Genomic DNA, 14,352 nt, shown 5'->3' on the forward strand with positions numbered 1-14,352 from the left:
CTGAGAAGGGCTTCGAAGCTGTAAACCCATTGAAAGAGCAGCATCGTTTCCAGTATTGTTACTATTTTCATTCCTTTCTTGTTCTCGGTAGTCTGGACTTTTCCAAAACGCTCAACACCATGCATTGGCCCTCCCGCTCTCCCTTGCCACCACTCACAGCACTCGTAATACTATTCCCCATCTTGTTCCCATGCCTCGCCGCCGCCAGCCAGAGCCAGAGCAGTAGCCCCCAGCCTCTGCCCAACGGCAATGACTCCCTCTGTGACTGCTTCCTCACCAACGGCACGCAGCCGGACTACTTCGCCAACCACCTGTTCTTCGACTTCCGCAACCTGACCAAGGACGCCGGCATCCCGCCGCTCATCACCAACGAGACGCTCGCCACCATCGCCAAGCCGACGAGCGAGTACTTCTCCAGCAGCGCGTGGACCAGTGTGTGGCAGCCCCAGGGATGGAGCAACAGCGAGGGCAAAGGCAAGGGCCTGTCCGGCGCGGCATCCGTGCTGATGGTCTACTCGCCCGGCAACGTCTACATCCAGCGCAACAACGACAGCGACGCCGCGTCGGCGACGTACATGACGCTGCGCACCCAGCGGCTGCCCAAGTTCCAGTCCGCCGCGGCCTTCCAGACCAAGACGTCCGACTACCAGTTTGTGTCGCTGCGCATGCTCGCCCGGACGATTGGCGGGCCGGGTGCCGTCACGGCCTTTTTCACGTATCGCGACCCCAACTCGACGTCTGCGGTGCAAGAGGCCGACATGGAGGTGCTGACTCGCGGGCCGCGGGAGAAGATCCAGTACACCAACCAGCCCTCCTTTACCAGCAACAACAAGGTCAACCCCGACGCCACAAAGAACGTCACGCTGCCAAATGACATGATCTGGAGCCAATGGGCCGTCCACCGCCTCGACTGGACCGCCCAGAGCAGCGTCTGGTACGTCGACGGCCAGCAGGTCGCAAACATCAGCTTCCAGGTGCCGTCGGGCCCTTCAGGCATCAACTTCAACGCCTGGAGCGACGGCGGCAGCTGGAGCGGCAACATGACGCTGTACGATCAGGCAAATCTGCAAATCCAGTGGATAGAGATGATATACAACACCTCATCCGACTCCACGTCCTCAAAGAGGCGAGACCCCAGCAGTCAGCCGCTACGGAGCCGAGATATCGGTCCGCGAGGAGAGCTGCTCCGGCGCAGCACGGATGCCGCTGGGCAATGTAAAGTGGTGTGCAGCATCGATGAGGTGACCGAGGCGGGAGTTGCTACCATGCTGTGGAATACAAGTAGCACAGCCACGCGGATGGCCGGAGCTGACGTTGGGAGCAGCCTGGCATGGGCATGGACCCTGTGCCTGGGCAGTGTTTTCTGGTTGTTGGTCGTTTGATGAAGGACTGAAGAGCGTCAGTTTCTCGGAAATGAGAGGGATGTCTGTTTATGAGATGATGAATGATGACCAGCTAACATACAATAAAAATCGATATCTGTAGTTGATCCATGGGAGGATGATCGTGGATCGTTATAAGAAACACGGATACATACTGCTCGTTGGGTAGTAGCTCTGGCGGGACTCTTCCCGTCTGCCCTCCTCCTTTTTTCTTCTTCTCGTATCGTTAATCATTTCTCAAATGGCGACTGTTGGAGCGGCATTACGTGCTTTACGCAGTTTGGATAAAGGGTGGCCAAAAGCGCATACGGATGCTTCATGACTCATGTTAACGATTTGAAAGCATTTTTTTTTTTAGATTTTCGCAATCACTTACTTTGATATATACCTCATGATTATCTTAGCTTCTACATGACATCTTTACTAGGAGTAGAAATCGAATTAGATCTTGATCATCTCAACTTGGAATCGCTCGGGATCACAATCAGATACATGCAGAATCACTCACTTAAGATAATCACTAGTATTACCTAGCATTCATTTCGGATCTGGACCTCCCCGATCATTGTCCTCCTCCCTTCTAGTCCGACGGAGATCCATCTCTTTCGGATTTTGCCTAAAAAGGAGGGAAGACGTAAAGTCGTACATGTACAATCATGGAATATTACACGGGCAAATAAGCATGAAGAAAATGCAATGACGCACACCCATCCATGCAGACCAAAGGAGAAATAAAATGTCAGCTTACATGCATTATATTCGTTTAAATCATGCTATCGGTCCTAGTATTCTTCTTGTTCATACGGATGTTTTCCTGTGCCCTTTTGGCACTTGTTTTTCCTGTGCCTTCTCTTTGTATGTCTTTTTTTCTCAAATGTTTAGCCGCCAGAAAGCAACGCCCGTGACAGCCATATAAAAAGATAACTTTTCTGTACCAAAAATCCCTTTTCGCTTTTTTTTTTTCATGCCTTGTTAATTTCCATTTCTCCGTATTAAAATATTTAGTAACATCAATCCAATGGTACAATGGGTATATCCACCACGTCGTCGTTCTCGGACTGGGCTAAGAGAAGAAGCCCGAAGACATGGGCCATGCCACCAAAGTGATGCTTCGTATATCGTGGGCTAAAGTTAAATTATAGTTTTTTTTTGTAGAATGAAAATCAACGCTTAGTGATTCGTGGAATACGTGAGGTATACCCGCAGTCCATTGGTTATCCTGGTATAAAATTTTTGTCTCAATGGTCCCCATGATCATAGGCATTAAGAACAACCAGGGGCTGTTAACCAAACAGAGTTCGAAAAAATCCACGACGGCATTTCGATTCGCTTCTCCACATTCTGTCAGACGCGGGACTGGGGAGTACAAAATTTAGCCGGATCGACCAGGTGTAAGGAGAACCAACAGGGCTCTCGCGTCCTAATGAATCCGGAGCGTTTGGAACGCACATCATACTAATCTTGCCCAGGGAGGTCCATGCTTGGCCATCCGCTTCGGAACGCGACCAGCTTCCGCAATGAGCCTAAATCTTGAGATGAGACGTCCATCTTACGCTCATGCACCTTATACAATCACTCAAACTAGAATAGAAAGTATTTCGGCTCCGAGGAAGTGTCAAGATTCAGCCCTAGGTGGGATTAAACGAGTCCCGCCACACCGCCGCTTTATAGGCGATGCCCAGACTCAGGGCCATCCGACGGATGTCACATAGCTGCAAATCACCTCATATGTGCCTGGTCGAACGGAAAAGGCTGAGCCGGAAAAGCCATGCTGGCGCTGAGACCAAACGGATCTCCCCAGTCTGCGTTCTGGTCCAAAAGTTGAGACATTGAGGGGTACTGAGAACCCGTTGTCACCTGATGCCCGGGCCCGGTGGAGGCTGGAGAGAGAAGCATCGTTTGCTGCTCGCCGTTGAAACCGCCAGGGTATGGGCCGGGACCGCTTGGTGTCTCAATCTCTGAATCATCAACCATATCGGCTTCGTATTCTTGTTCTGTAAATCGTCGCATTAGTCAACGCACGCACACGCAATTCGCAGTCGTTTATCAAATCTTGACATCTCTTACCAAGTTGCTCAATGTGATTCTGGAAGGAAGGTGTCGGATAGAACGATGCACCGGAGCCCATTGCGGCCCTCGACCCGGCCTGTGCAAGTGGCTGCCTCGACGAAGGGGTGGTGATGGAGATGGGTGTCATCTGCTGACGAGACAGTCCAGAAATCGAACCTCTCATAGACAAGGTATCCGAGGCTGCGGGAGAGAATGCCGAGCTTGTCGCCATGGGGGAATTGGCATGAGATGAGGGCGTTGGTCGATTCTTGGGTGATGGCGCGGTTTTATGAGGCTGCAGAGGTGGTGGAAGAGCTGTGCCGGGTTCGGTCTTGGGCGCAATGCTGGAGGTAGACTTGCGCGCGTGGTGTCGGTGCATCATGGTACGTTGAAGAGGAGGCGGCTGGACCAGATTCTGCGGCATATGAGTGGGCGCCAAGTTGGGACTGCCGGTTTTGGCTTGCAGTTCGGCCTGGACATCGATGCCTTGCAAGCGAAGAGTGTTAGTTGTCGAGTACGTAAGAAATGGTCAGACAGCCTACCTTTTTCAAGGAGGATACGCTCGAGAAGCGAGTTCTTGTATCGCAGCATCAGGCATTCTTCAGCGGCAGTGCGGTGCGCCGCCTGCAGATTGTGTAAGTTGGACTCATGGACGCGGATGGTTTCCTCGAGTTGTTTGATATACTCAGTGCGACGCTCTCTGAAGGCAGCTTGCGCTTGTCTGTTGCGCTGTTTGCGTTCTTCCGAAGTGGCATAGATCTGTGTAGTCAAGGCATGCGTTAACAACGAGCGCAATGATGGCTTCGCCATTATGTGGCGTGAGGTTGGTGTTGTACAAGAAACAAGCATGGGGTTGAAGCGAGTTACCGCAACAGGTAATTCAAGGCCGCGGCCACCCGTGCGGCTCTCCTGCGGCAAACCGCAATTTGTGTGCAAGTCATTGTAGGTACACGTCTTTGAGGAAGTATTGGTTTTGGTATCCTACCAGATGGCATGACACCTAGGTAGCTGGCGGAAACGAAGCTTGCATGGCAGCTGTTGGTTTGGAGGAAGGGTAGGATGAGGGGTAGCGGTAGTGGTAGCAGTGGTGCAACTAGTATTATGTGCCAAGGTGCATGAAGGCATGTATGTGCTCATGATGTACCCTGCCCAGGTATGGATGGATAGGGAATGTTTGGGATGGCGTGCAAGGTAGAATAGAGACAAGCTGGACAAAGGCACTTACAGGCTTGCGGCCACCCTTTCTCTTGGGCTGCTGGCCGTCCTGGGAGACGTTGATGATGGTGCTGCCGCTGCCGGCAGTCATGGACGGGTTCTGCTCCCTCTCCGGGGTGGAACCAGTCGACTCTTCGCTCTCGTCCCGGTCAGGGTTCGGCGGCTTGGTGTCGATGGACATCTTGTCGGCCATGCCTCGTGGTTGGCCCTGGGAGACGACAGCCGCGCTGCGGCAAGCGCCCCGTCGATTCTAAGAAGACAAAACAGCGTCCTGTGACGTCGTCTCAGGGGTGGGACGTCCTGGAGTCAACAAGCGGCGGCAAGCTATCAGAGGGATGGCCGGCGAAGGGTGGTCTCTGGTTCGCCAAAGACGCTGTTATCAGCAAGATTAGGCGGCGGGCGAATGCAATTGCAGGGTCCTTTGGGCGCAAGACGACGACCAGAGAGATAGGCGTTCGGCAGCGCGTCTGTGGCGCCTATGAGAGGCCGAGAATGCGCCTGGCGGGCGGAAACGTAAGAAAAATATATCAGCAGCGAGATAAGGGACGGGAGCCCGCACTTGCAGAAAGATTATTTGCAGGCTGCCGAGAGGGTCGTCGAAGATACAGAAGCTCGAGAAGCTGGTGGGAAACGGCGCCGGGACTTCTTTTATGTAATGGGAATTGAGAAGAGGGGAGCCAGCAGCTTTTGCGGCGGCAACGTCTGCGCCGGTGCTGGCCCCCCGTCTTTATGGCCATTTGTGGCCATTTATGGAGAGCGTCCGCGGCCGCTCTGGCGCCTGCGACTCACGACTAGCCACTAACTGTCTGATGGGTGCGCTGAGGCTGGGCCTGGCTCGTCGACGGGGTGCGGCCAGCCTGGCTTGGACTTGCGAGTAGACTTGGGACTTGGGGACTTGGGGACTCTCGGCCTGCTGGTGACTGGCTGGCTTGGATCGGCCGATGGGCTGGTGGAGCGGCGAGCGAGCTCGGCGTTGGCGCTGGCGCTGGGCCAGAGAGGGCAAGGCACTGAAAGGATGCGAGGCAAAGCTGGCAGAGCGCCGGCACGGGTACCTGTGAGACGTGAGCCGTCCAGCTGCATGCACGGGGGACGCTCTGCTGCATCCTTGGCCGGCCGTGCCACCACGAGAAGCGGCGTCCACCGGCGTCTCACGGGAACGAGGACTCGCGGAAGCCTTCCACGGCCGGGCGAGGCAGATGCGCTGCGGCCTGGCACACTCACTGTATGTACCCCAGACCCGAGCGGACGCAGAGGCAGACTGGCAGCATCCCGTCCTGGCTTCCAGCGTCATTCTGGCCATGCCATCGTCTTCTCGCTGCCCCGTAGGTCCCCAACGCTGTAGAGGCTGCGCCCTCGCATGTGCTAGCATCGGCCAACCATGTGTCCATGCGAGTGGGTGTGCGGTGGATGCCAGGACGCAGCGCCGGTTGGCTTCCGCCTCGATCCAGTCTCGCCAGCCGACGGTCAGGTGGTCGCCCGGCCCAGACTGCTAGGACTGTCTCTGGGCTAGGGGCCCTGGAGACGAACACAGAGTGGAATGGCCACGCTCTGCTTATTGCTGCGTCGCCGGCGCCTGGTTGGACTGCCGCTGCCCTTCCCCCACCACCCGCGCTCCACCGGGCTGCAACAGACTGGAGGCACGGCTTGGGATTGAAATTTTCATCGCCGCACCTGAGAAGCCAATTCCAGCCAGCCAGCTCCTCCTTGTGGACCCGCGCCGCCGCTGCAGCGTCTACACAGTACAAGGACGGCACGCATCAATGGCCGTGCCGCATGCCGCGTGCGACTTGACATTTCTGACTTGGCTTCGCTCTTCTTTACCCGCCTGGAATATCCGCATCTGCGCATTAGCTGTCACCTTAGTATTAGCGTACCTACCTTAGGCGCTGGAGCCGTACATGCTAAGCCGTCACCTAGCCAGCCATGGTCGCTATTATTCCCTGTGCTGCCAGGGGTAGGGCCAGCCGCTGGCTGCGTAGTGCACTCACGACAGCATCACCATTCGCTAGCACGGATGAGCGAATATCGACATTGAAAGCGATACAAGGGGCAGAGAAGAAGAGAAGCAGAAAATTTTTCTTCTAGCATCATTGATGAATACAGCACGATGATCAGCAGCAGCCACGTTTGAGGACACCGACAACCGGCGGCTGCTGCCAAGAGCCATCCATCTCGTCCCATCCCACTCAAGGCCGCTGGTTACGGTACCCCAAAGGCGGCTTTGCGGGGCAAGCGATGGTCCGACATGCAGGCATGGCAGACTCGGACACAGAGACACAGATACATGGACCTACCGTTTACAAGACGACGACGAATGAATGCACGTATCTGCACGTATACATCGACGCGGGTTTACAGCGGCTTAGTACCGCTCTGCAACCTGCTGCCAGCAACAACTGGTCGTGTAAAAGCCCTAGGAACCGCCTCGTATTTAGTGCCGTATTGCAGCCCCCAAACGATGCAGTGTCCTGGCCAAACTCCCTAGCTGCAAATCTCGAGGCGCTCCTTGCCCGTTCAGGTGTCTTTGCACGACCTGAGGCCTGGGGCTTGATGCAGCCGACATCCTCTACGTTCAGCTACCCAGCGCTGGCGTCCTCGACCATCCCTGGACAATCTGGGCTCTTCTCCGCCGTTCTGTGCACCGAAAACGCAATTGACGACAGACTTGGTTTAAGCTTAACCTGTCTCACTGCCCTTGGCGAACAATCATTCGCGTGTCGTGTCTCGCCTCTGGCGGATGCAACTGCGGGATAGCAAGCAGGTATGGCATTGATCAGCCAGAAGCCCACCTTTCAAATGCAGAGGTTCGCATCCCATTGGTCGGTCGAGACGGAGCGTTGCCTGCTGCAGATCTGATGGACTGCGACTCTCGCTTGTTTCTTGTTTCTTGTTTGTTTGCTTGCTTGCTTCTCAGCGAGCCAACTGCCAGCTCATACCTGGCAGTACTTAGTCTACATGTTCAAGCCACATATGACCTCTTATTCTTTCTATAACTGACCAATAATGCATGAGGCGACGATATGCGCGCTGTCTCGGAACGCATTTGCCAGCCGCTGCAGAATGGACGACAAGGTGCACGAGGACGCAGCCCGTCGTCGTGCCGGAAGTCCGGTCGAGGCGTCTTGCTCTCCTCACATTGGTCAATTGGTGGCGTTCCATGGGCTCTGGTAGTCTCACTTCACCGAAGAGTGAATTGCTGATCCCTTCTAATTTCTTCGACCCCATCGCGGGGATACTCCACGACATAAAAACTATGGGGGCAGGAAAAGTGGTGTTCCCCTGGCGCGGAGCCATCTTTCAGCCAACCACGTTGAATTCAGGCCGGCAAGCCCGCCGTGAGGATTATTCTAGGGGGGAGATCACGATGACTGTGCCCGGGTTTTTTCACGATGGTAATATTTCCCGACTGATGCAAAACCCGAACCGACGTAATCAATCATGTGGCCGAGTGCCAAAGGCTTTGTCGAGCTCTTCATCACACTGTTGAAAAGCTTATAGCCCGCGTGATCAGAGCGGCGGGTGAGAACGGAGGGACAGGCACGATGCTCATACCTGGCTGTGGTAAATCTGGCGAATCTGGTTCTAATTCAAAGCTACTGCAAAGAGGAGAAGCCAAATGCCGACTTGAATGCCACGCTGAGCCACCGTTGCCTCTTAGCACTGATGCAAGGGGGGGGCTGTAGCTGTACTGTATCCCGTCGTTTACGATGCGTGCTGCGGATAATGCACTCATCACTTGTACGAAGCCCGGGACGACTTTATAATATCTACCTACCGCTAGTAGGTACTTCAGCTTCCGACTTTTAGGCAGGCTGAGGAGTCAACCAGCTGCAGCGTCCTCGGAGATGTGTCAATCAGCCTGCCAATTAACAAGAACGAGCATCTCTCGGCTCTCGGGGCTAGTTAGAGAGGCTTTCGCCGCTAACGCAAGAGATCACACATCCTAATGGCGTTTGCCCATCTCTGGTTATTGGGTTTGTTGAATTGTTGAGAATGGAATTACCATCTGGTTTTCGTCCAATTTCCTTGACAGGAGCTGGTTGGAAAAGCCACAGACGGCTTCTGTCCGCTGCTCAGCTGAAATGTCGTCGTATCATGCCCGATGTAGCCTCCAGTGCATACACGGCAAGGCAATCCTGGTCCTCACATGGGATGAGAAACCGGCCTCGACGGTAATCAAGATATTCCTGCATGCTGACACCCTCTAAAAATACCATGATCCGTCATAGATGCGCATGGAGCGAAGATCATCTTTCTGACGCCTAGCGGCCTACACAACGCCACCTCGTAAACTCATTCATGCTCCATCCGCGCAATTCGTTCCTTTCCGCTTCGCCAACCACTTGGACTTGGACAAACTTGGGTATATCCCTTTTTTGGCCCCTCTGAAGAAGAAAAATAAGCACGGCTGGAGCGAGCCTGTCTGCCTAGTGACGGCGCCGTCATCACCTGGGCAAGCCGCAAAAGTTTCAGCGCGCGCTTTGGACTGTGGGTGATTTCTGGAAGGATTCTAGCGCAACCACATCATCTCATGCTGCCGCGTGCCGAGAGCGCTCCGTTGTCGCTTCGGAGGGCGGAGGACTCCGCAGTGTCGTGCTTTGGGGGGGATCGGAATTTGGATCCTTGGACCTTGAGGGCCTCGTGATTGGGGAGTTGGGGAATCGACTAAAGTCTTTAGAGTGAGCGCTTAGCGAGGGTTGGCATCTTGACAGCGGCCGTTTTGCATTTAGATGAGAAGAATTCCATGCTCTTGATGGAGCTCGGCGTAAGATGCGAGTGCGTGGTCCCATCTAACGCTAATGTGTAAATCGATGATCGTGAAACAGTGTGACCAAACAGCTGAGGATCTAGATTGACAGACACGGATCGCTGTTTTGTGAGCTGTAATGATGGCAAGCAGTATCAGGCGCCAAGAGAGCTTCATCGAGTGCTTTGATGGGCATCATACTGAGAGACTAAGAAATGCGTATTTAAAATGCCGAGATGCAGATTTATTATCATGTACTAGTGGGCTTGGGGCGCTTCTTGCATGAAGAGAGTGAATGTGCAATCAGCGCCCATTGCCTCACTACCAACTGTTGCTTATGTACTAGAGAGGCTGTTCTTTTGAGGAGAGCGTACGAGAGGCGACCGACACTATGGAATCTACGAATCTTTCAATCTTGACCAGAAAGAAATAATCGACAAGATTAAAGCGTTCTTGATGCCACTGTTATTTCGATACTATACAACTACTTGTACGTCGATATCTTCTGATAAAGCATGTGATTAAGTCGTCAACAGACGAGAAAGCTCAAGTCGTTGCCATGGTCTCCATAGCTTCATCATACCGTGCTAATTAATTGCCAATCTCGCTAAAGGCCACTGTATTGCGCACTGTTAGACCCACCGCGTGCCCTTTTTTCGAGCTTGGACCATCAGAAAGTAAACAAACCCCCTCCACCAGACAACCACATCGTGCCATTGTTTTGATACCATCACCTTGCCCAGTTGGATTCCATCACCACATTCCTCCTCTTGTTAACGAGACATTTCATCAAACGAGCTGCGCCTTCACAGTACTGCTATCAATACCATTTTACCTTGCAGTTTTTAGTCACAATCAAGCGCTTTCCAGACCATGTCTGCGCCGCCGCCTCGCCGCTCGGCTCGGCTTGCTAAGGTGAGATTTTCCTTACCCCCAACACGCCTTCAAGACCTGCTGTAGCCTAACAATGTCGACGCAGAGCAATACCGGGCCCGAGTTGCTCATCGAGCCGGAGCTCACAAGAGAAACTAGCCGTGCTGAGCCCGCCACCAGCGCAACTCCCAAGAAGAGAATCCCAGTTGCGTCGCCTGCCACGCCTGCGACCTACGTTTTAAAGCCCCCCTAGCACCGAGATGCACCCCAGCAAATACCACCCGACTACCGCAGAGCCCTCATCCGCCCTCAGGCTGGGTTTCACAGATATCACCGCTGCTAGGAAGCGCGACAGCTCTCATGGAGCTGGACTTCAATCTACCCCCACCAAGGTTAGCGGTGTGCCATCTTCCGCATTCACTCTCCGCGTGCCCCATGGGGGTGATTATCTGGGACTAGGGCCCGAAGCCCTACGCGTCTTGGAGGGCCTCAAAGAGAAGGCTGCCGAGTACAAGGCCGACATCGTTGCTCAAAGGGCAAACGGGTCGACATCTGCATCAACCGACGCCAAGGGCCGCACCATTGCTACGCCCAAAGGCAAATCTGGAAGGTTTAGCGCGGCCCATATGGCTGAGTTCAAGAAAATGGACTCAATTGAGGGACATGCGTCTGCTTGGAGAGCACAAAATGGAAGGTTCCAGCCCGTTGTCAACCCAGGCGTGAAACGATCGCTTTCCAAGGCCAACCTCGACACTGCGCAGAATAGCTTGAAGCGGATTCCTTCGAAACTGGAAGCGGGACCACAGTCTTCCGCCACAAAGAAGCTTGCATCAGCAACGAAAAGTGTCAGCCGGCTCCCTCCCAAGAAGTTGGATTTCAAGGCTCGCGCTAGCGAAGAACAAAGCTCTGCAAAGGACGAGCAGCATTCGCTTCCCTCCAAGAGGTTCAAGAAGAATGCGGAAGACGATGCGTCGACAACCCGACCGGCGTTGCAAGAAAGCACTTCAGTTCCTCGCCCAGCATCTAGCGTCAAGAGGCCTGCTACATCCAGAATCGCCCGGCCCAGTCTCTCTCGCCTGATGAGCCCAACCAAATCATCGCTGGCGAATGTGGTCAGCCCCAGAAAATCTGAGATGCCTGCTGCTGCATCGTCACCAAAGCCAACATTCAAGAGCCGATTGGAGGCGCTCAAGGAATCAAGGGGACTCAAGCAGTCAACTGAGTCTAAGGAGTCAGCTGAATCTAACGAGTTTAAGGGGCTTAAGGAAATAGAGAAACCCAAGGAATTGAAGACCGTCGACGAAATCAAGTCTCTCAAAGAGACAAAAATAACCGACGACACTGTCGCGAGTCAGCTTGACACGCCTCTGAGGCGATCGGTGATGAAATCGGTATTTGGAAGCAGCCTATTTACGCCTAGAAGGCAGAGTGCAATTCCGCAGCCGGTTGTCACACCACCCCGGTTCTCCAATTTGAATGTCCATCGTCTTGCTGCCACTCAACCCCTGAAGAAGGTGGTGAAGCATGTGACGTTCACACCAGAAGTTACACGAACCATTTTTGACCCGGATTCTTTGACGCTTTACAAGACAAGTGCTATTAAGAAGATCTTAACGCGTTCCGAGGCGAAGGAAGCCTTGGCAGAAAAAGATTCGGGGAGTATTGCTTATCCCGATTTGTCCGCCTACAAGGATCTCCTGGACGCGGAACCTGAGAGCGCAAAGTCTCCTACTCCCACTCCTTCAGTTCCTGGTAAATTCACCTTCCGAAGCGACCATACAATCAAATTTGGACATCCGTCGCCTATTGGCTTTGGCGCCTCTCCTGGCCAGTCGAGCGTACGCCAAGTGCGTACTTCTATGAAGCCCACATCGGATATGCCTGGCAGCTTTCCTGACCCTGTCTCGCCGAGCTCTCATCCGGATAAAGAGAATGCGGCACCCTCTTCACCAAAGGTGCTTTTAGGCGTTCCACATGGGATGTCTAACAAGAAACGCCATCGTGCCGGCTCGGTCGACGAAGACACTGATAAAGAGGCGGCCGATCGTGCTGGAAAGAAGGCCAAGAGTAGCCATGTTCCGGAGGGCCAGGCTTTGTTGGCTCCTCGTTTGGCTTCGACTCCTTCTATCAGTGCGAAGAAGCCTACGATGACTCGCAGCGTCGGCAAGACTCCCGTCCGTCCCATTCACCGAGCCATTAGCTCGGTATCGCCCTCCAGGAAACGACCAACATTGAGTATGAGTCGCCTCAACATGCTCGCCCAGCCTAAAAATCGTGGTTAGGTAGCCACATGGGCGCAACGGAGAAGTATGGGAAGATATTCTCTTGGTCCTAAGCTTCACCGATTGCGGAGAGATTCTGACGGGAACGGATCATAACTCGTCAGACTGGTTGGGAGGGCCGTTTTATCAGGGTGGCTATTTTGTTATTATACTGGTTCGGCGTTGGAAACTACACCCAATTGGTGTTTTTGCTATGATGAAGGAAACGTCCCAATGCATGATGGAACCCAGAGCTATGGATTCCTTGGTGTTTTAAGTAAGAGTGTTTTTTTTTTTCTACCTCAGGCCTGTATTTGGCTGGACATGGTTGGTTTCGAGGACCACATTGCTTTCTTTTTTTCTTTCTTTTTCTTTTCTTATGTTTGGCTCGGCGCTGGAAGGGAAAGTGAGAATTATAGGAGGAACATTGGCTTGTATTTCTGTGTTTGAGATAGGGCGACGCATGGTCGGCTTGTGTATGAGTATTACTGCAGGAATTGCTGCGAATGCCCAATTAACGTTCTTTGTATGTTAGAGAAGGCTTAGTACTTTCTGAATTCTATCTTTGTGATTGTCAAGCTGCTCTTGCCATTATTGTGGAAGTCTCGACGGGTTTCGTTTATTTCTTCTGTTGCAAGACATCTCTGTCCATCATTAAACAAGAACACTCTTCAAGCATCCGTATGCAGCAGACCTTTACCATTAGTTTTATTCTTTATTGATTCATTTGACACGAGAGGCTGTTCAACACGACTATCCCAGGAATCAAGAAATATTTCACCACGTCATTGCCATGAGGCTCCCAGACGGGACAAACATCTTCACCTGCTCATTCTGCTACTGCGTCTACATTGGCTCTCCTTGCGTTCTCGGCCGCTCATGCCGTCTGGCGTGCCACTCGTGCTCGACGGCCATTTTCGATCTCTCCATCTGCTGGGTATGCGGCGAGGTGATTTTCCAGGGAGAAGGGGGCGTGAGTCTGGGATGGTGTTTCTGGCATGGAGACTGTTATGGGTGCTTGTTGTGTGGGAGCCGTGTGATTTATAGGGGTGTGAAGGTGAGGGAGTTGGTTGGTGAGAAGGGGGGGGATTGAGGAGGTTGGGGAGGTGCCTTTGTGTTGGGATTGTGGGATTGAGATGGAGGTTTGTGAGGGGAGGGGGGAAATGAGAGGAGCTAAAGGAGTTGATGGGATGAGAACTGAGAATCCAACATTGAAACAAGCTGTGAGTTGGGGCGAGGGTATGATATGGGCGATGCTGATATGTTACAGGTGCGTTTACTGGGCTGTTCGCGCATTGGTAGAGAAGGGAGAGGTTACACTACGAGGAAGAAGCCTTTGGGTTCGTCCCAATTCAATATTCGGGCCAACGCATCTGATCCCGTTGATGGAGAGCCGATCCGTGTTGGACAAAAGCCGAAGATAGCTCGGCCATGTCATAAAGTATGGTCAAGTCGTTTGCCCATGTCCCGTTTCTCAGAACCAGGTTGAACATTTGCCAGTTTTCTCTGGCTGCTTTGTCAGAGACTGCTATTGGAGCTTTTCAAAGGCTTTCTTCATATAGGTTACGTCGTTGAAGGAGTTCCTCTTGGCCTGGAGAATGCTTGTAGCCCATCTACTACACAGGTGCCTAAGTAATATAAGTATGAGTACCCTCAATTGATGACTCCCCGAGGCCATTGACTTAACCTTGCTATATATGGAATTTCATTGTGCTATACGTCTCGATTTGCTACGCTACCACACTCACTATATCATGAAGTCTACAGCAACTTACACGCTTATAAGCGTAGCTGCACCTTTACTTGGCTGCGCCTTCAAAACGGG

The 14,352-nt window shown here is 53.1% G+C and overlaps 6 protein-coding genes across 6 annotated transcripts; 4 read left to right on the plus strand and 2 right to left on the minus strand.

Annotated features, from left to right (window-relative positions):
- Positions 1-119: 119 nt before the first annotated feature.
- Positions 120-1,382, plus strand: TrAtP1_004885 (uncharacterized protein; the record flags this gene model as incomplete). Its single annotated transcript, XM_014085014.2, has 1 exon — positions 120-1,382. The coding sequence occupies one exon, from the start codon at positions 120-122 to the stop codon at positions 1,380-1,382; it is 1,263 nt and encodes a 420-aa protein (XP_013940489.1).
- A 1,719-nt stretch (positions 1,383-3,101) lies between these two features.
- On the minus strand, positions 3,102-4,827 carry TrAtP1_004886 (uncharacterized protein; the record flags this gene model as incomplete). Its single annotated transcript, XM_014084283.2, has 4 exons — positions 3,102-3,376; positions 3,450-3,917; positions 3,974-4,190; positions 4,657-4,827. 4 exons carry the CDS (start codon positions 4,825-4,827, stop codon positions 3,102-3,104), a joined length of 1,131 nt encoding a protein of 376 aa, XP_013939758.2.
- Positions 4,828-5,373: 546 nt separating this feature from the next.
- Positions 5,374-5,937, minus strand: TrAtP1_004887 (uncharacterized protein; the record flags this gene model as incomplete). The annotated part of the gene is made up of 1 exon (XM_066112489.1): positions 5,374-5,937. The coding sequence occupies one exon, from the start codon at positions 5,935-5,937 to the stop codon at positions 5,374-5,376; it is 564 nt and encodes a 187-aa protein (XP_065968574.1).
- Positions 5,938-6,032: 95 nt separating this feature from the next.
- On the plus strand, positions 6,033-6,437 carry TrAtP1_004888 (uncharacterized protein; the record flags this gene model as incomplete). The annotated part of the gene is made up of 1 exon (XM_066112490.1): positions 6,033-6,437. The coding sequence occupies one exon, from the start codon at positions 6,033-6,035 to the stop codon at positions 6,435-6,437; it is 405 nt and encodes a 134-aa protein (XP_065968575.1).
- Positions 6,438-6,881: 444 nt separating this feature from the next.
- On the plus strand, positions 6,882-7,400 carry TrAtP1_004889 (uncharacterized protein; the record flags this gene model as incomplete). The annotated part of the gene is made up of 1 exon (XM_066112491.1): positions 6,882-7,400. One exon carries the CDS (start codon positions 6,882-6,884, stop codon positions 7,398-7,400), a length of 519 nt encoding a protein of 172 aa, XP_065968576.1.
- Positions 7,401-10,047: 2,647 nt separating this feature from the next.
- Positions 10,048-13,103, plus strand: TrAtP1_004890 (uncharacterized protein). The gene is made up of 2 exons (XM_014084284.2): positions 10,048-10,308; positions 10,373-13,103. The coding sequence occupies exon 2, from the start codon at positions 10,527-10,529 to the stop codon at positions 12,546-12,548; it is 2,022 nt and encodes a 673-aa protein (XP_013939759.2). The 5' UTR covers positions 10,048-10,308; positions 10,373-10,526; the 3' UTR covers positions 12,549-13,103.
- The last annotated feature ends 1,249 nt before the right edge of the window (positions 13,104-14,352 follow it).

The sequence above is a fragment of the Trichoderma atroviride genome, chromosome 2 (genome assembly GCF_020647795.1).
Source record: "Trichoderma atroviride chromosome 2, complete sequence".
Classification (NCBI taxonomy): domain Eukaryota; kingdom Fungi; phylum Ascomycota; class Sordariomycetes; order Hypocreales; family Hypocreaceae; genus Trichoderma; species Trichoderma atroviride.

Coding starts and splice junctions, on each gene's coding strand:
- TrAtP1_004890 (XM_014084284.2), top strand. CDS start 10,527: ATGCACCCCAGCAAATACCACCCGACTACCGCAGAGCCCTCATCCGCC.